The sequence below is a fragment of the Monocercomonoides exilis genome (assembly GCF_001643675.1).
Source record: "Monocercomonoides exilis strain PA203 chromosome Unknown scaffold15-1837935, whole genome shotgun sequence".
Lineage (NCBI taxonomy): Eukaryota > Preaxostyla > Oxymonadida > Polymastigidae > Monocercomonoides > Monocercomonoides exilis.
In genome coordinates, this window is record NW_027150560.1 from 1,505,516 (window position 1) to 1,524,101 (window position 18,586).

At 39.8% G+C, this 18,586-nt stretch overlaps 7 protein-coding genes across 7 annotated transcripts; 3 read left to right on the forward strand and 4 right to left on the reverse strand.

Annotated features, from left to right (window-relative positions):
* Positions 1-93: 93 nt before the first annotated feature.
* Positions 94-1,413, reverse strand: MONOS_5334 (uncharacterized protein; the record flags this gene model as incomplete). The annotated part of the gene is made up of 3 exons (XM_067875472.1): positions 94-722; positions 813-1,120; positions 1,172-1,413. The coding sequence occupies 3 exons, from the start codon at positions 1,411-1,413 to the stop codon at positions 421-423; spliced, it is 852 nt and encodes a 283-aa protein (XP_067730110.1). The 3' UTR covers positions 94-420.
* A 406-nt stretch (positions 1,414-1,819) lies between these two features.
* MONOS_5335 (uncharacterized protein) lies at positions 1,820-2,659 on the reverse strand (the record flags this gene model as incomplete). The annotated part of the gene is made up of 4 exons (XM_067875473.1): positions 1,820-1,998; positions 2,112-2,148; positions 2,424-2,460; positions 2,601-2,659. The coding sequence occupies 4 exons, from the start codon at positions 2,657-2,659 to the stop codon at positions 1,820-1,822; spliced, it is 312 nt and encodes a 103-aa protein (XP_067730111.1).
* A 294-nt stretch (positions 2,660-2,953) lies between these two features.
* On the forward strand, positions 2,954-11,497 carry MONOS_5336 (uncharacterized protein; the record flags this gene model as incomplete). Its single annotated transcript, XM_067875474.1, has 1 exon — positions 2,954-11,497. One exon carries the CDS (start codon positions 2,954-2,956, stop codon positions 11,045-11,047), a length of 8,094 nt encoding a protein of 2,697 aa, XP_067730112.1. The 3' UTR covers positions 11,048-11,497.
* Positions 11,498-11,526: 29 nt separating this feature from the next.
* Positions 11,527-14,052, reverse strand: MONOS_5337 (uncharacterized protein). The gene is made up of 3 exons (XM_067875475.1): positions 13,891-14,052; positions 13,755-13,791; positions 11,527-13,683 (listed from the first exon to the last, which is right to left on the reverse strand). Exons 1-3 carry the CDS (start codon positions 13,900-13,902, stop codon positions 11,738-11,740), a joined length of 1,995 nt encoding a protein of 664 aa, XP_067730113.1. The 5' UTR covers positions 13,903-14,052; the 3' UTR covers positions 11,527-11,737.
* Positions 14,053-14,176: 124 nt separating this feature from the next.
* MONOS_5338 (p97H) lies at positions 14,177-16,182 on the forward strand. The gene is made up of 2 exons (XM_067875476.1): positions 14,177-14,310; positions 14,367-16,182. Exons 1-2 carry the CDS (start codon positions 14,198-14,200, stop codon positions 15,952-15,954), a joined length of 1,701 nt encoding a protein of 566 aa, XP_067730114.1. The 5' UTR covers positions 14,177-14,197; the 3' UTR covers positions 15,955-16,182.
* A 6-nt stretch (positions 16,183-16,188) lies between these two features.
* On the reverse strand, positions 16,189-17,701 carry MONOS_5339 (SNW domain-containing protein 1). The gene is made up of 3 exons (XM_067875477.1): positions 17,581-17,701; positions 17,324-17,512; positions 16,189-17,247 (listed from the first exon to the last, which is right to left on the reverse strand). Exons 1-3 carry the CDS (start codon positions 17,687-17,689, stop codon positions 16,388-16,390), a joined length of 1,158 nt encoding a protein of 385 aa, XP_067730115.1. The 5' UTR covers positions 17,690-17,701; the 3' UTR covers positions 16,189-16,387.
* A 268-nt stretch (positions 17,702-17,969) lies between these two features.
* MONOS_5340 (uncharacterized protein) lies at positions 17,970-18,567 on the forward strand (the record flags this gene model as incomplete). The annotated part of the gene is made up of 4 exons (XM_067875479.1): positions 17,970-18,006; positions 18,112-18,239; positions 18,295-18,405; positions 18,472-18,567. The coding sequence occupies 4 exons, from the start codon at positions 17,970-17,972 to the stop codon at positions 18,565-18,567; spliced, it is 372 nt and encodes a 123-aa protein (XP_067730116.1).
* Positions 18,568-18,586: the final 19 nt, after the last annotated feature.

Here is an 18,586-nt window from a genome sequence, read left to right on the forward strand (position 1 = left end):
CATTCCGTTTTATTGTAAATTTAAATGTACAGATGAAAACACTCCTTTCAATTGTTATTTGATTTCATAACTTCACATCAAAAGAAATTATTATTTTAAGAACAAATTTCTATATTTTTTCTTAAATTTTGTTAATTTGACATGAAAGTGAAAATAAAATAAAATATTATAAAAAAACAAAATAACCAACAAAAACTGTTGAATTCACAGCAACCTATCTCACATAGCATTCAACTCCTCGTCAGTTCACCCTGAAACGAAGCCATGGATCATATTCTCAATGACATCTTCGCAAACAGTCCTGAAATTGTATCCATTTGGCTGCTACAGAAGTGTCCTTGCTGCTCCTCCTCTCTCCTGCACTTTCGCCCTTTCAACCTCTCCTTCTCTTTCTGCTCCGCTCACAAACATCTGCTGAGACTATGGCAGCGCTGCCAGCGCTGCCAGCTTTGCAAAGGCAAACTCGCTCACTTTCATCGGCTTTAGTCGTAGCGCATGCGAAGAAGACAGCGCAGCAAACTGGCAGGGCTTCTTGAATGAGAGGCATTCGTGGGCCTGCTGAAGGAAAGGATATGTTCCTGTTAGCTCTTTCATCATCTCCTCCAAAAGCTCCTCCGTCACTGCCCGGAACAGACTCAGTTGCTCAGCATGACCTTCTTTCAGACAGGTCAAGAAAGGAAGCTGAGACAGTTGTGATGTGTGTGTGTTGTTTGAAGTGACGGCTGTGGAATAGGAAGATGATAAAGCAGAAACAGAAGAAAGCTATTTAATTTCTGTTTGCACTGAGCGGCGGCTGAAACAGAAATACCTACAAAAGGGAAGAAGCCCAGTGCAGTCTGAAAACTGGATAGCCGAGCTGCTTTTGAATGACACTCTCAAAAATTTCTTCTGGTCTGGCTCTCTGAAACCGTCATCCCATTCTCTGTCTTCCTCGCCCTCACCCAGCATCCTCCTCATCCCTCCATCCAAATCATCTCCATCCAAATCCTGCAGCCCATCCAACCCACCAAACTTCTCCTTTTTCGACGACATCCGCCCTTCGTGTCCTCTTCCTCCTTCATTTGGCTCTTGCATCCCCAAATGAGGCAGACGAAATACGTAGCCTTTCTTATTCATTGCTCTTGTAGGAATTAACCCTTAAATTCCTTGTATCCCCTGTGTTTGCACAGACCCCCGTTGTACCAATCTCTGCTGAGGATACAGCGGAACTGAAACCGAACCAGAACCAGAAGAAGAGCCAGAAGACGGATTCAACAAAGGAGGAAGATACACATTCACTCCTTTCATTTCTTCTGCTTCAGTCACCCTCCTTCCTCCAGCACTTCCGCTTCGAGACTCTCTCAGCTGGACCAAGTTCCTTTTGTTCTTTCTTGTTCCTTTCATGGTAGACATCGTTGGAATGAGGTTGCTCATCCCAATCGCTTCTCGTTCCTTCTCCTTCGATAAAATGCTGATCTTCTGCTCCTTTTTTACATGTGCTGCTGTATCCAGCTCCAACTTCGTGTACTCATTGAGTAGAATGTCACTGGTCAATGATCATGACTGTAGAGTTGACGCAATAGCTATCGAAAATGGATCAACAGGCTCCTCGCCAGCACCGACAAAAACTACTTCTCTTCGTTTCTCGCTTTTTGCAGGACAGGGCGGAATTGCTCAAGTCGGGTGGATATTTGAATGCCCCTTGATTTCGTCATGCGCTTGGCTGCCTGCGGATGCTTGGCTGATGCGGGGCAATTGCAAGTGAGGAGGAAGAGGAAGACTGAGAAGGCATAGGATAAGAAGAGGACGGAGGCCCTTTGATTTTTCTCAGTTGAGAGTGCTATGTAAAGATTGAAGCACCGGTGGAGCGATCATCGATGCCGCCTGAGTTAAAGTTGGATGCAACAATAGAAGAAGAAGCAGTAGTAGAGCAAGAAGAAGAAGAAGAAGAAGAAGAAGAAGAAGAAGAAGAAGAAGAAGAAGAAGAAACACTTTCAAAACACGGAAAACCTTTGTCATCTGAGAAATTTTTTCGATTATGGAAAATTAATCCAAATCTTTTCTTTCTATCTAATTATCTCGTTTTCCTTTCACTTTCTCAATTCCTCCACAAAAGAATTCTCTCAGCAAACATAATACATCAACATTTCTCGTATAATATCCAAGATCCTATTTTATGAAAAAAATAAAAATATGAAAATATAAAAACATCAAAAAAATATGAATAAAAACGAACAAATATATTTTTCATGAAAAAACTTAAATAAAACAGAGTTTGTCTCACACCAATCGTTTATTGCACCCCTTCCTTGCAACCCCTTTGCCTCAATAAAAAATATCCATTTTCACTTATTCCATTTTTTATCCTTTTTCCCTTGAACTGAAATTCCATCTCTATCTGTGAGAAAAGCACATCAAAAACCCAATCCAAATGCTCATATAACCTTGTTCCATACATCCCATCCCTTCTGTGTAATGTGTCTATTTCAGCCAATCGAGGCAAAAACAATCATTTCTTTCAATACATCGAAAATTCCTTCAAATAAAAATATCACAAATAATCCACCAAAAGACATACATTTATATCTGGTGCAGAATCACAAAACGTTCATCGCTCACACCTCTTCCATTCATCTGTAAAACCAATCTTCACAACATTCATTTCTTTCCCTGATGCCATTCCTCATGAAAATACAGGCATCAAAATTATATGCTCCAAATAATATGTTGTTCCATCTCAGAGGCAGATATCGCTGGACGGAGAGTGACGGCTGAAATATCTGAACATCAACAAAAATTGATGAATTATTCACTATTATTCATAGGATCAGAAAATGGAACTAGAAAAAAACATAGAAAATTATTTATTTTTATATGATAATATGAAAATAAACAAAAGTTAAACGTTATTTTTTCATTGAAGTGCCCATATTAGTTGAAAAGAGAAAAAAGAAAAGAAAGCAGTTGGAGAGGCATGGTATTGGGGCTGTCAGGAATATTATATTGTGTGTGGATAATTAGTGTGGGGTGTGTGTGCAATGGTGCTACAAGTGATGGAGCAGGATTTAGAGAGGAATCAGCGAAAGAAGGAGAATTGGATTATTCTGAAGACACATGGCGAGAGAAGGCTCAAAACAACAAAATTGGAGATGGGAATTTGTTTGACACATATATTGAAGGAGAAGAAGGTGGAGTGAGAGAAACCTGGAAAGAAGAGAGAATGATGAAGAAATGCTCAAAACAATGGAATGAAGGAGGTGGGGAAATTGGGAAAGTCCAAAAATGGGGTTTTTGTAAAGAGTGGAAAATGTGGGGAAAGGAGAGGATATGCGATGGGAGTCAGATTGAAGGATGTTTTGTTCTAGTCAATTCATCAATGAAACTGAATTCATTGGGACTGAGGGAAAGAGGTGGGGAGAGTGTGCTCAGGGCATCGGATGGAAGTTTTGTTGAGGCGAGTGTGCGTATTGTTGGAATTGAGAGAGAGACGCCTCCCTTTGATTTTTATGGGAGTTGTGGACAGTTTTCCAACATTTCACTCAGATCGCCATCATCTGGGCTATTCCAGTTATTTCCTTCTCTCTTCTCTTCAAATGCATCGGAGCGATATATTTCAGAGAAATGCCAAGTTTCTGTTTGTTCTTCTCATTTTTCCTCTTTTTGTGTGTCCTCTGCTCCATTCATCTCTTCTTCATCCATTCCTCTTGTATCCTTCTCTCATCTGACATTTTTTAACATCTCGACAACATCTTTTGATTGTCCAGCTCCAACTACATCCATTTCCCAAACCACATGTCTGATGAGCAGCTGCTCATTTTCATCTGTTTGCGACGTGTATGATGGCGGGATTGTATCTTCTCTGAACAACCCCTTGGCTTCCTTATCTGTTTTAAACACCTCATTTATTGGGTGTTGTCGTACAAGAAACGTAAATATTAATGGAACTGCAGAGGCACCATTGAAGCCAGGGAGACAAAATGAAACAGACGATGGAGCTAATTCATTTATTTGGTGTGAATGGAACGGATCGAAGACAACAGGGACAAGCGATTCCTCTTCAGATGGAATATCGAGTGGAGGGGCTATATCAATGTTCAATATTCAAAATGGAGAGCTTTCTATTTCTCATTGTTTATTTAACAATTGTTATGCATTCAGTCGCGGAGGTGGGATAATCTGCCATTCGTTGAAATCTATTCGTTTTGATGATGATATATTTAATGTTTGTACGGCTCAAAATCAATATGGAGGAGGATTATATGCAGGCGCAATTAATTCTTGTTTTCGAATTTCAGAATGCATTTTTCATGCGTGTAAAGCAAGTGGCAATGGTGGAGGTTTATTGGCTGAATCAATAAAAGTCTCTGGTCCAGGGTGCATTGAAACAGAAAGCGGCAATGGAGAGAGTGCATGCATATTTGATTGTTCATTTTCTTCATGTGAAGTTTCTGGTTCTTTTGGAGGAGGAGTCCATTGTTATGGTATTCAAACGGATTTCAAAATGAGGAGCGTTCAGTTCATCTCTTGCAATGCGTCAAACAGAGGTGGAGGAATAAGATTCTCTCATACTGAACAAATCGTTCCAAGAGGCGGATATTATTGCTATTTTCTTTTCTTCCATGATTGTAGATGCTTCGATTCCACTCCATATGGACACGATGTCTATTTTGAAGACAATAACAATCACTTTTCATCTAGCAATCCGTTCTTCGAATCTTTCACAACAAATAGTGATGACAAGAGAGTTTGCTATTATCAAGGTGAATATCAGGAAAAACAAAAGAAAGGGTTTCTGAAAGACTGGTCAACAGATCTGTTTGTGTCAATTGATGGAAATGATTCTGGAAAATGGTGTGGACTGAACGAACAAAATCCTTGCAGGACAGTTTCAGCAGCTGTTGAAACTTGCATTACACAGCTGAGATCAACTATAACAATCTTTATCGGGAGGCACCAAAGTGAAGAGTCAATGATCAGTATTGGTGAAAAGAAGATTTCAATTATGGGGAAAGGAAGAAATGCAAGTGTGATTGGGACGAGTGCGCTTTCTTCGTCTTCGCCAACGCTGTTTAGCGTATCTTCTGGTCAACTGGAGGTGGGGCACGTGGGGGTCGATCACAACGCGACAAGAAGTCCATCGCCGAGTGTGTTTGTGGTGTCTGTGGGGAGAGGGACTCTTTCGCTGGAGGATGTGGTGATCGACTCTTCGACATCAGGAGGGAGCGGAATCTCGTCATCTGTGTTTGAAGTGGCACTGAAGCAACTGACGATGATTGATGTGGAGATCAAAAATATGAAAATATCACAACCTCTGTTTTCCGATCTTTCATCAGCAGGATCGTCATCAGGAGAGAGTTTGCTGGGGAATTTGACAATTCGGAATGTGAATCGGACAACTGGGGATGGGGTTGAAATGGCAAAAAGTGTGAAGGCGGGGGAGACATTTGTGGTGTGGAACACAACAATGGAAGGGTGTGAGTGTGCGAATGGGAATGGAGGGGGGATAAAAATTGAGTTGGCTTCTTCAACAAGCAAAGTTCGAATTGGAGATTCAATGCCACACGGCGGAGGTACAGCTTCGTTCAATCAATGCAAATGCAGTGGATATGGAGGAGGGGTGATGCTGCATCTGGCTGATGACTCTTTTGACTTTTCAATAACAACTGTAAGTTTTGATGGTTGTGCTGCAACAATGGGAGGGAAGAGTTTATTTGTGGAAGGACAGGATTTGTCAGCTGTTATCAACATCACTTCAATCGGATTCAATCCAGAAGTTGGAATTAATGTTGCAGATTTGAATGAACTTTGTGGAAGAGAAAGAAACAAGCCAGAGCTGATTGTTCCACTCGTTGTGTTTCTTCGAACATTTTCATCACCGGCATATGTGAGTGGGAGAGAACAAGGAAGTGAATTCAGATTGTGTGGATATGAAGATTTCCCATGCCGAACAATTGGGGAAGCGAGTGAATATCGATATCTGAGTTCAAAGAGATTCATCAGACTGACAAGCACATTTTCATTTGATGAAGAAGTTCAGTTGGATGAACAGTCATATGAGATTGATTCGAGCAACAAAGATGTTGGATTGAAAGTTGGAGGAACAGGAACAAAAACACAAGAAGCATTGGTGATGAACAGTGTTTCATCAACATTGACAGGGATATTGTTTGAATTGGGAGGATCGATTGGAGAGCGATCATCATTTCTTCATTCTTCAGGAGGGACATTGAGATTTGCTGGTTGTGGGATAACGATGGGAGGCAGAGTGGATTCTGCGAATTATGAGTTTGTTAGTGCGAGTGGGGGGAAAGTGGAGATTATTCGGATGAGTTGTGGAGGGAGTGAGAGAAAAGTTAAAATTGTGGGAAGCATGATTACTGTGAATGGGAGCTGTGAGTGTCTGATGGATGAGGTGATTGTCAACCAAACAACATCAAATGGAGTGAATGGATTGATTGAGATTGCCACAAGCAGCTCAGCCACAATTCAGAACTGCTCCATAGCAAATTGTGATTTTTCAAGTTGTGGAGCAATTCAGGTTGAGAAATGCTCATCGATCACATTGAAGAACACCTCATTTGAGAACATCACGAGAGGAGCAGGAGACGGTGGATGTGTTTGTGTTGATTCAAATGAAGATGGAAGCCAAAATATAATCAGAATTGAGAACTGCTCATTCGCCTCATGCGAGGTGACTGAGAATGGAAAGGGAGGAGGAGGACTGTCAGTTTCATTGGTGAATCCATCTGGACTGCATGTTTCATCAACGAGATTTGAAAAGTGTTGTGCACCTTCAACAAGTGGATCAAATGGGAAAGGAGGAGGAATGTTTCTTTCGTTGGTGGATGCAGATGCGATGTTTGAGTTGTCAGGAGATTTGATATTTGATCAGAATAAAGCAGAATATGGGAGGAATATGTTCATTTTGGCAAATGATTTAAATACTTCTGTGACAAATGACTCATTCAAGTTCAATTATTTGACAATGATAAATGATGGTAATTTGTTTGTGGGGAGTGATGGTACTCATTCAAACAAAGATTTGTTCATGTTTCTAATTCCATACAGCTCCGTTGAGATATTTATCTCATCTGAAGGATATGATGTTGCAAGATGCGGAAGTGAGGAAGAGCCATGTAAAACAATGTGGAAAGGGATGAAAAATGTGAAAGATGGAGACGATAAGAAGACAATTCAGATTAAAGGATCATCCATTATTCGAGATACATTTAACATGTCCAATTATCAGATCAAAAAGGATGCGAAGATGGGAGAAGAGAATATGAAAGCGATATTGAATTTTGAAAAGGCAATTGGAGATCAACTGGAATATTTCATGGGAAATGAAATTCATCTTGAATTGACAAATATCCAACTGCAACTGACATCTAGATTTGTAAACTCAGCCAAAACAATTGTTTCAAATAGAAATGGTGATTTGGTGATAACTGGATGTTCATTCCATTCAGAAGCAGGAGTGAACAATGGATTTGATTGTGTATTTGTGGATGTTATTGGAGGTAGTGTGGAAGTGAATGATTTGTCTTTGGAATCATGCAACGTTGGAAATAGCATTTTTGTCGTTCATGATTCTGGAATCATTTGTCATTTGACGAATGTTCGAGTGAAATTGTTGAATGAAAGTGGAGGTTGCATTTTATCAATCAAGAAATCTGAACCAGGATTGGAGATAAATGAAATTGGTGAAGAAGAAATAAATCTCAACATTGATAATTCATCATTTTCAGATGTGAAGAGAATTGGAAATGGAGCAAGCATTTTGGAGTCAAAGAGTGAGAAAAAGATAGATTTAGCTGTAAAGGAGAGCAGCATTACAGAAGACAAAGCAGAATCAAGTGAAAAAGGAGGAGCCATATTCTTCACATTGGGTGGATCTGGATCAATGAAGATAATTGAGTCAACAATCAGTCAATGCAGCTGCGCAAATGGGAGAGGAGGAGGAGTGTATTTGGCAACAAAGGAAAGAGGAAAATTGGATTTCACATTTGTGGGAATGAAGTTCAGTGCAAACACAGCAAAAGTTGGGAATGACATTTTCATTGAATGCTTCAACATCACATCACAGATCAATGAAAGCCAATTTCAGTTTGATCTTCGAGAAGGCCGTTATTCACGAATCAATGCGATATATGGAAGAGATGAATGCGATTATCCAAATGATACAGATCTGATTGATTTTGTGACGATTCTTCAGAGTGACACAATCATTGTGAGCAGTGTGAATGGATCAAATGATAAACAATGCGGAATGAACACACTTCCTTGTGCTTCTGTTGATTATGGAGTGATGCATCTGACTTCAGATTTCATTAGCCAGATGTTTATTGTTGAGGAGAGTGTGATTTGTGAAGAGATAAATCTGGAGGAGATGAGTTTGAGCTCGAAGAGCAGAGAAATGTGCAAAGTTGAAGTGAAGTCAGAGATTGAAAAAACAAAGGATTCTTTGATAACAACAATTGGAACAGTCTCATTGTTGAGAGTGAATTTTGTGTTTGATTCAAATTTCATTTCTTCACATGAATCATTGATATCACCAGAGGGAGGGATTCTTGAAGTGATGAATTGTTCATTCACTACAAAACAACTGATGGAAGGAGTTAATGCAGAATTTGCTAACATTCCATTCCACTTTATTGAAATGGAAAATGGAGAATTGCAACTTGATGGATGCTCTGTATCAAATCTAATTCTTCAAGAATCTGCATTATATCTTTCATCTTCTCTTCCATCAGTGATTTATTTATTAACGATTTACAGTTCAACTGTATCAAAATCTCTAATTGATATTAATGAATGTGGACAACTGAATTTGGAGAAGTTTCATATTGAAAATTTATCAGTTGAAGGAGATGAAGAATCATTGATCTCGTGCTTGTCAATGAAAAAGACAATTCAATTGACAAATTGCACAATTGAAAAAACAAATTCAAAGAACACAAAAGGAAAATTGATGAAATTAGAGAATAGTTTAGATGTAAAAATGGATAGTTGCATTTTTGATGGGAATTCAAAGGAAAGAAATGAACAATATTTGAATTCAGGAGAAGAGATATGCAGATGGGATGAATCTCTTGTGGATATTGTGAAGAGTTCTGTGATGATGAAAGACACAACATTATCAAATTCACCAGAAGGTGGAATAGTAATAAGTGGAGGAAGTGTGAATATTGAGATGGGATTATTTGAGAATAATAATCCATCTATTGATAGATATCCATCATTGAGAAGAAATATATTCTGTTCTGATTCAGGAACATTGAATGTGATGAGTTTGAAAGGAGGAGACGGAGTTTTGCCAAATTCATCACTTTGGATGTTGAATGAATGGTGCAGCTTTGAAGGGATTGTTTCTGAAAGGGCATCACCATTCTTCATCCCAGTGTTAGAGAGTATTGAAGCAAATGAGAAAGGAGCAGAAATGGAGATTGTGTTCAAAGGAAAGCTGCTGCTTCCTTGCAACTTGTCATTCATGATTGTGAAGCAGAAAGGAGAAGAAAAGCAGATAGAGAAATACGAGTTTGATGAGAGTGGATATGTGTCGGAGACAGAAGTTGAAGGGAGGCTGAAAAGGGAGATAATTCGTGAGGCAGGAGATGAGGCAGATGTGAGAGTGAGCATTCTGTTTGGAAATGCCAAAAACCCATCATCCACTGATTCTTTCATTCTGAAGAACAGAAGTGAGCCCAAGGCTAATGGAGATGAAAGGATTGTTGAAGGAGGAAAAGAAGGGAAATCGTATTGGTTGTTGATTGTGATAATCATGGGCATCATATTGTTGATTGTTCTGATTGGATTTATTTTATTTATTGTTCGATGGAAGAAGGTCAAGAATGAAGCGAAAGATTTGAGAGAGATTGTGAATGACAACATCAGAAAAGATCCGAAGGCATTTGAGATGGTTACGATGGAGATGTCTCCCGAGGAGCAGTGGAGGAGAGCAGAAAGAGAGGCTGAGAAGAAGAATGATGAGAGGATGAAGAAGAGAGTGTATGACACGAATATGCAACATTCTGAGTCATCTGAGCATCTTCTCTCTGAGAGTGGGTCAACTGAATATATCCTTGGAAGAGACTCAGACAAGATCCCTCAATGGATGTTGGAGAAAGATGAAGAAGAGATAAGGAAGAGAACACCTTCGCCATCAATTTCTTCAACTTGCTCAACTGATTCAGATTCAACATTTGTTCGAGGGGAGGATTTGTGTCCTACAACCTCGTCGATGTCGAACTTGGTTGATGCAATGGCCTGTTCATCGCCTCATGAGAAGCTGATTGTGGATTTGAGGGATTCGTTGTTCATGCTTCTTCATGGGAGAAATGAGAAAAAAGAGATGGCGATTGGAAGTCTTCAAGAGAGGGAGCAAACAGCTGCTCAGATCCTGTTCTGGGTGGCTAATCTCTCACTCCATTCATTTGATGAGATGGAAAACCCTCTTCAATCTCTTTCCAACTTGAGCCCTCACATTGTGTTGTTCTCAGAACACATGGTCATCTGCATTGTGATGCACTCAGATTGTTCATCAGACTCAGACACTTCATCCTCCATCTCTTCATCAACAGTTGTGACATCAGCAAGTGATAATGAAAGTGATTCCCTTCCCTCATCTGCCTTTGAGGATGACGAAGACAATAGGAAGGAGTGTTTGAGGTGGAAGGCACCAGAGCTGCTGAATGGGACAAAAAAGCATGCAACGAAAAAGACGGTGGTGTTCTCGATTGGGATGATGCTGTGGGAGTGCCTGACCCTTCAAATCCCATTTGGAGACTATGAGGCAGAGGTGACAGGGCAGAAGATTGTGAATGGGGAGAGGCCAAACATGGGGGTGATCGAGACAAGCAGTTTTGGTGAGACGACGAAAGCGTGTGTGACGCTGCAGGCGAAGAGCAGACCCACACTTGTGGAGCTGAAGCGAGAGTTCTTCGGGCACTTTCCAGCAGAGATGGTGGTTGTGACAGCGTCTGACGCGATCGACGATGAAAATGCGAGCGATGTTGGCAGAGGAAGCGATATTGGGAGCAGCAGTTTCAGCGACACATCATATCTGTAATTGTTTGTGGTTGAAGAGCACAAAACTGGAAAAGAAAGAAAGATGATTACGAGAAACAAATAGAATGAGAGTGGATTGAACTTTCTGAACGATTTGAAACACCGAATGAGGAGAGGGGAAAGAAAGTTGGCATTGGTGTGACGAAGCAGAAACAGAAGTGATGGCATTGTGAATGCTCAAGTTGGTCAGCCGCAGTGAAGTATTTTTGTTGTGGTTTCCGAATCGCAAACAAAAAATGAGTGACTGATTGTTAGAAAAATCGAGGTGAAGTTTTTTCGTTGAATGGTAAAAACATGTATTTTATTTTTATTTATTTATGTTAATTGTTCTTATCACATTGGAGATTGGAGATGCAAATAAAGTTTTGCATTCATTAAAAGTCTTGAACTTCATATTTTATACATTCAAATTTATAAAATAAATGGAATAATTACATATAATTTGCAATAATTGTTTATAGATACATTTATTAAGAGAGAAGGATTTTTCATTTTTCCCATAACTTCAAAAATTAATCTAAGTAATTACAATTCAATCTAATGCTTCCATAAATAAAAAGAAACTGGAATCAACCTATTTAAGATTTCTAAAAGATATCTTTTTTCCATCTTTAATAAATGAAAAAAACAGTAATTTAACTTCAACAAGCCGCTTTGCAATATCAAAACTAAATAATAATTAGTCTACAATTTATTGCTGTGATGTTTTTGCCATTAACGGAATAAGCTTTGAAAGAAGAAACATGTTCCATTTTTCTTCATCAGAAGCGTTTTCATTTCTATCAGTGGCAGCTGATCGGGAAAGAGTCAGCGACAGGAGAAGCGATTCGCGAAGTGGAGAAGAAGAAGAATATCCTGCCATCTCAAGAGCTTTGTCCAGCTGCGAAAGCTCAGTTGAAAGGTAATTCAGAATTGGAGCCTTCTGATCAGAAGATGCAGGGGAGGCACAGCTCAGCAGATTTAGCGAAGGGACAGATGGGCGTATTTGCGAGACTTCTTTCTCCTTCGAAGAGGCAGCTTGAAGAAGTGCAGAAGCTGACAAACGTTGCGATGCATCGACAGAATTCTCGTCAGTCGGAGTCTGCTCTTTTTGTTCTGTCGAAGTTTCTGCTTTTGATGTCTTTCCTCTGAACGGAGGAATTTCCTTGAGATCAAACGGACGCACTGGTCGTGAAGTGGCAGATGCCTGGACAGAAGTACGAGGAACGGACAAAGCAGAAACAGAAGCAGAAGCAGAAGCAGAGGCAGAGGCAGAAGCTGCTTTTGAGACAGAAGGAGAGCGGGGAGGCAGCGAAGCACAGATATGCTTTTCGGCTTGGTGGCCTTGTGGAGAAAGATATCGTGGCTCTGAGGATGAGCGTTCATAGCGAGCAGCCGCTGAGTCGTATGACGCTCGCAAAGGCTGCATCTTGCGGGGAGACGAAGGAGCAGACAGATCTAAAGACGGTGTTCTGTGGGAGTGAGGCAAGGAAGATGAACTGGATGAAGAAGCATGAGGCGATTGCGAAGATGAAGATGAATATGACCGAGAAAGCGAATTTGATCTTTTGAGATGCGAAATGGAGCGCGGAGAAAGAGGAGAACTTTCTGGAATCTGCACATTCTGGACAGGCCTGAGGACAAACGTGGTCGACCCAACTTTGAAAGGAATGCCAGCTATTTGTGTAACTTTTGTGGGTGTGAAGATTTCCTCTGGAGAAATTGCGGTTGCTTTTTCATCCACTTTTGCCGTCTGTCGCATAGCTGCCAGTTTGCGGGGCGAATGCGGAGGTTCTATTTCGTTTTTATGAATGTGAGAGGCTGCAGCTTCGGGCTTTGAATGAGCCGATGACAAAGAAGGTCGATGCGGTAAATGCGATGAAGAAGCACGAGATACAAACTGCGCTTTTCTATTTCTGGGAGATTCTGGTGATGTGGCTGATATAAATGTGGAATGAGATGGAGTTGTTGAAGCAGAAGCTGAAGCAGAAGAGGAAGAGGAAGAAGAGGAAGAAGATAAAGGTCGACCATGTGACATTGGAGAACGAGCTATTGAAGTGGAAGATTTTGCACGAATAGTTGAAGGAGATGAAGATGGAAGACGGGCCTGCTTCGTAGCAACAGACTTTGAATGTGCTGGTGGACGTACAAAAACTGCTGTAGTTGAGGATTGAGGAATGTGACTTCGATAAGGTGAATAAGAAGGCATAGCATCGTTTTGATGTATTGATAAAGCTGAGTGAGAAGAGTTGGAGCGAGATGAAGAAGTAACAATGCTTTGATCTCTTCTTGGAGATGTGGACCTTAAAAATGGCGACGGTGGTCGGACAGCTTGATGCTCAAAGCGATTTCTTGGGGTCAAATCAATGTGCTTTTGTGCAGCTCTCCGTCGAGGAGATAAAATTTGAGGTTCTGCCGGAGTAAGCTTTTTATTTGAAAATTCCTGCTTCGTTAAATTGTCTTCAGGTGCATCCCGAGAATTACTTTTCAGATGAAGTTGAGGTAAGTTAGAGGCAGCTTTTGGACGACTTTTGTAAGTTTCACGCTTTGCTTGCATTTTGTAAGCTGGATTATCGGATTTTTGAGATGAATAATCATCATCTGATCCATCAAGATCAAAACTTAGAGAATCATCATCAGAACTTATTGTAAGTTGATCTATCGCAAACGTAATAAATAAGCAAATCGAAAATCTCAAGAAATACTCAACAATCGCAAAAAAACAATACCATCTGAATCTGAAGCAGAAAGAGACTGGCCATCACTCTTTAATAAAAATAAACAATAATTGCGATGACAAAGGCAAAAAGAAATTTCAGTTCAGCATGAGATTAGACATGGTAAAAAGAAAGAAAATTAACAAACTGAAGAATTCATTGAAACACTTGAAAGAAACTTAAAATAACGAAAATTTAAAAAGTTTTTGAATTCTGTTAAAGAAAAATTGAAAAATTTCCCTTGCCAATAATTTTAACAATTATTTAAGGAAGATATCAACTGCAAATTCTTTTCAATTTTCAGTGATAAATTATGGTATCAATAACTCAACAAACAACCGTTTGCAAGAACATCCATGATTTCATTATCAAGGAAAGAAATAGAAAATATTGTTTGATAACTGAAAATAGTAATTAATTAGATTCAGATCGATATATATTTTTTTAGAAATCGAATGTCTTTGGCAAGCATTGAAAAATCTGTTAAATTAGCGCGTGAATGCGCTTTAACTGGAAGTTATGATGAAGCCTTAGTTTATTACACTGGTGTAGTTGCTGAAATCAACAGGTTAATCTTATAAATAATTAAATGAAATTTTATGAATATTGTTCTTTATAATACAGTTATCTCAAGACCCCATCATTATCCCCCGATTTGATTAGTAACTGGACGGCAGTTAGAGAAGCATTGAGAGAGGAGACAACGGCTGTCCAAGCAATTACGAATGAACTTGCTGCATTCAAGGAAAATCCAAGATTAGCATCAGGGTTGGAACAAGATAAAGAACCAAGAAATTCTTCTCCAAGTCGAAAATCTCCAAGCCCTGGCCGGGCAAAGGATCCTCTTATATGGGATCCTCCTTCTCCAAGAAGCAATTCACCAATTGGAAGGAATCTATGGGGACAACAGCAACTTGGAACTGCGCGCCAAAGTGGCTTATCACGAGGAGTTCCGAAACCGCCAAGCCATATGGTCGGTGGTGGGTTTAATTTTGGAAGGCAACCAAAATCCCATGATCCAGATTATTCCAGCCTTGATAATGATGAGTGGGGAGGTGCTCCAAAGGCCCCTCCACGACAGCGAGGGCCAGTCAAGCCACCTGTTCCTCGCTTCAGTGGAGGAGCTCGTGGTGGTGGAACTCCACGAACTGCTTCAAGCAAAGATGATCCAAGAGCAAAGGAAAAGAAAGGTCATGATGACATGCCTGCGGAGCGACCAAAATTCAGAGATGGAGAACCGGAATTAATTGAAGTGCTGGAAAGAGAGATTTTGGATGTGAAGCAATCCGTCCCGTGGAACTCTATTGCAGGTCTTCGTGAAGCAAAAGGACTGCTGAAAGAGGCTGTGATGCTTCCTATTCGCTTCCCTAAGTTCTTCTCAGGGCTGCGTCGCCCTTGGAAAGGCATATTGATGTACGGCCCTCCAGGTACAGGAAAGACGATGCTGGCGAAAGCTGTTGCAACAGAGTGTTCATCCACTTTCTTCAACTGCCCTATATCTGCTCTCGGATCAAAGTGGAGAGGAGAGACAGAAAAGCTGGTAAGGATCCTGTTTCGTATGGCGCGATATTATGCACCTTCGACCATTTTCTTCGATGAAATCGATGCAATCGGAACATCACGCGAGTCAGATGGAGGAAACGACGCGTCCCGCAGAATGAAAGCAGAGCTTCTGACACAAATGGACGGAATGGACTCGAACTTGCCTACGCCTTCTTCTTCATCATCGTCGTCTTCTGGCGATGGAGCCGGAGATGACAAAGGAGATGCCCCAGCAGAAGAGAGAAAGACAGTCGTTGTGATTGCAGCCACGAACTTCCCGTGGGATTTAGATGAGGCACTGAAGCGGAGATTGGAGAAGAGAATCTACATTCCACTACCTGATGCTGAAGCAAGGCGAGACCTCATGAAGATCAATCTGAAAGGGCTGCGGATCGATGAAGGGCTGGACTTGGACGAGTTTGCAGACAGGATGGCTGGCTATTCTGGAGCAGATATTACAAACGTGTGCCGTGATGCGTCGATGATGGGCATGCGAAAGAAGCTGAAGGAAATGAATGATATGGACTTGAGCAAAATGAATGAAGACGAGTTTGATACGCCTATCACAAAGGAGGACTTTGAGGATGCGCTCGCGAAGGTGTCTCCGTCAGTTAGCCAGAAAGATATCGAGCGTTTTGAAAAGTGGAGAGCAGAATTCGGCTCAGAGTAAAATTAAAAAAAAAAAAACGTTGGTTGACTTTGATGTTTATTTTAATTTAATTTTTCTCTTTTATTTTTGCCCAATTTACTGGATAAAGCAGTTCAATTTTTGATAATTCGTATTTTCTTTAACATCTTATTGGATTCCCCCTCCCCCCCCCCTTCGAAAAAAAAAAAAAAAAAAAAAAAAAAAAAAAAAAAAAAAAAAAAAATTAAATTAAATAAAGCAGAATAAAAACAGAAATTTATTTTAAAATTGTGGCATCATCTGAAGATTTCTGTTAAAACTTAAAATGAAAGAATTTTTGAAATGAATTATTAAAAAAATTATAAGAATGTGGTGAAAATGGTCCATCGGCTTGTGAAATGATTTAACCATTTATTACTTACAAGATTTGAAAACAGATACATCCAATAAAAGAAAAAGCATAATATCCTGCTTTTTACGCCTCCCCATCCTTTTCAAACTCAACCTGCTTAATCTTCTTCAGTCCGTCTCCTCCAACTGCAGATGACGGATGATACAGCCTGTCAATAGCTGCGCCTGTTCCTTTGAACAGCGGCTGGTCAAACACATTATATTCACTATCATCTCCAAATCCGCTGTCCAATCCTTCGCTCTGATTGAAAAGTCGAGGATCATATAACTGTTCAGAAGATCTAACTGATGACGATGAACCATGCGGCCCAAGAATAAGACGTTCTTCCCCTTCTTCTTTCAAATGAGCGCCCCGTCGATATTCTCTTTCTCTCTCTCTCTTCTGAGCAAGCCTGATTCTATCTCGCTCGTCCTTCTCCTTTTCTGCAGTTTCATCAATTTCATCAGCTTCCCTCTTTCTTTTTGTTGCAATCATCGGTATTTCTTCCTCATTACTACCTTTAAGAACAGACCAAGAATCTCTTTTGATGCCATCCTTTGTATTTTCTCCGTTGTTGCTATCTTTTGACAATTGTGCCGCTTTCTCTCTTCGAGACTGTGCAGCCAGTTGTCTCAGTTGAGCCTCTCTTTCGGCTTGTTGAGCAGCCACTTGGCGCCCTTCAATTGCTGCAAGCTTCTCGATTTCTTCTCTACCTTCTCGTTCGGCAATATAAAGAGAATCGGCAAGCTGAGCATGACTATTGTGTAAAGAGACTTCAAGAAGAGTTCGTCCATCAGCAGATTCTCTAAGATCAAGTGGAATTGTGTATCCTTTCGGATTTTTCCAATTTGAAATACACGCTGGTATATCCCACTCTTTTTGTTCTTCAGCAGATAACTTTCGAGGAGGTGAATGCATTACAGGAGCAGAAGGAGGAGGAGGCTCTAAAAATATGAAAAGGCAATTAAAATGGAAATTTTCAAAAAAATTAAGTATTATCTTTCGTTAAAAACAAAATACCTCTAGCTGTGTTACGCACTTTAAATTTAGGTGGTTCCAGTGGGTCAACAGGCATAGAGGAAAGACGAATTAAACGATTATTCGGTAAATCAGCAAAACGAAGAGTTTGCTCAGAAGAAGTATAACGTATGAATTTAACTTCATCTCCTTGATCAACAGGTGATGATGGCTGCGCAGTTTGTGTTTTGACTGAAGAAAAATGAAATAAAATGTAAGAATTGGCATTTCCCAAATAAAACTTCCAACAAAATTCAAACTTCGAACAAGTTTTTCTATTGCTTTTCTTGTTTCTTCTAATTGTTGCTGTACATCTTCTTCAGGAGGAAGAGGGAACTCAGAATCAATAAACCTTGTGATCGAATCCATTCAGCAGAAAAAGTGGGTTGTCAAAAAAAATTTGTGTTACAATTAACGATCAATTAATGATTTTCGAAAATGGCAATATCTGCTCAAGCAAAATCCCAATTGCCTGTTCCAAAACCTTTAGGAAAATTTAATCTTTCAAAGTTTGTATCTTTTATCAGTGAATGCATTGAAAAGCTGAAGTAGATTGTCGGATGAAGAGTTGGCAAGATGTATCAACGATTTTGAGTACTACAATGAGACAATTGCTCTTCACACTTATTTATTGCAATTCCTTCCAAGAATGGATCAACTTAGAACGGAATGTCAAGTATTACTGGGTTTGAAATATTTTATTTTATTTTTTTGAAAATGGATTTTCTTTTGATATAAACAAAAATGAAAACGAATGATATTTTTTTTTTTTTGAAAAATCTTCCCTACAGATATATCTAAACGCAAGAAATGTGATATTGAAGAATTACACTTACGAGTGATGGAATCAAGAGAAATTTTGAACAAAACTTACAAAGAATTCAAAGAATTGCAAAGGCTTCATCAAGAATATGTCACAGTGTGAGCTGACATCTTTTCTTTTTCAAGGAAGCACATATTTTTTTTCAATGCAGCAAACAGAAGAATCAAATCCTCAATTGGTCTTAAAGAAAGCAATGCAGGAGCACGAAGGAAAGATGAAAGAGCTTCGTGATTCACTTGCACACTGCGATAATTTTTCAAAGGTTTTCTATATTTCAGCGCAGATTTTAGCATTTTTCATTTTTTTAAATTTCATTTTTTGAACACAGACCCTTCAAGAACTTTATGAAGAAACCCAAAGATTTTACTATGACGAGGCACTGTTGAAGGTAACTCCTCGCATACAAAGCGAAGCTGTGATATGAACATCTGTTTCTCTCCCTA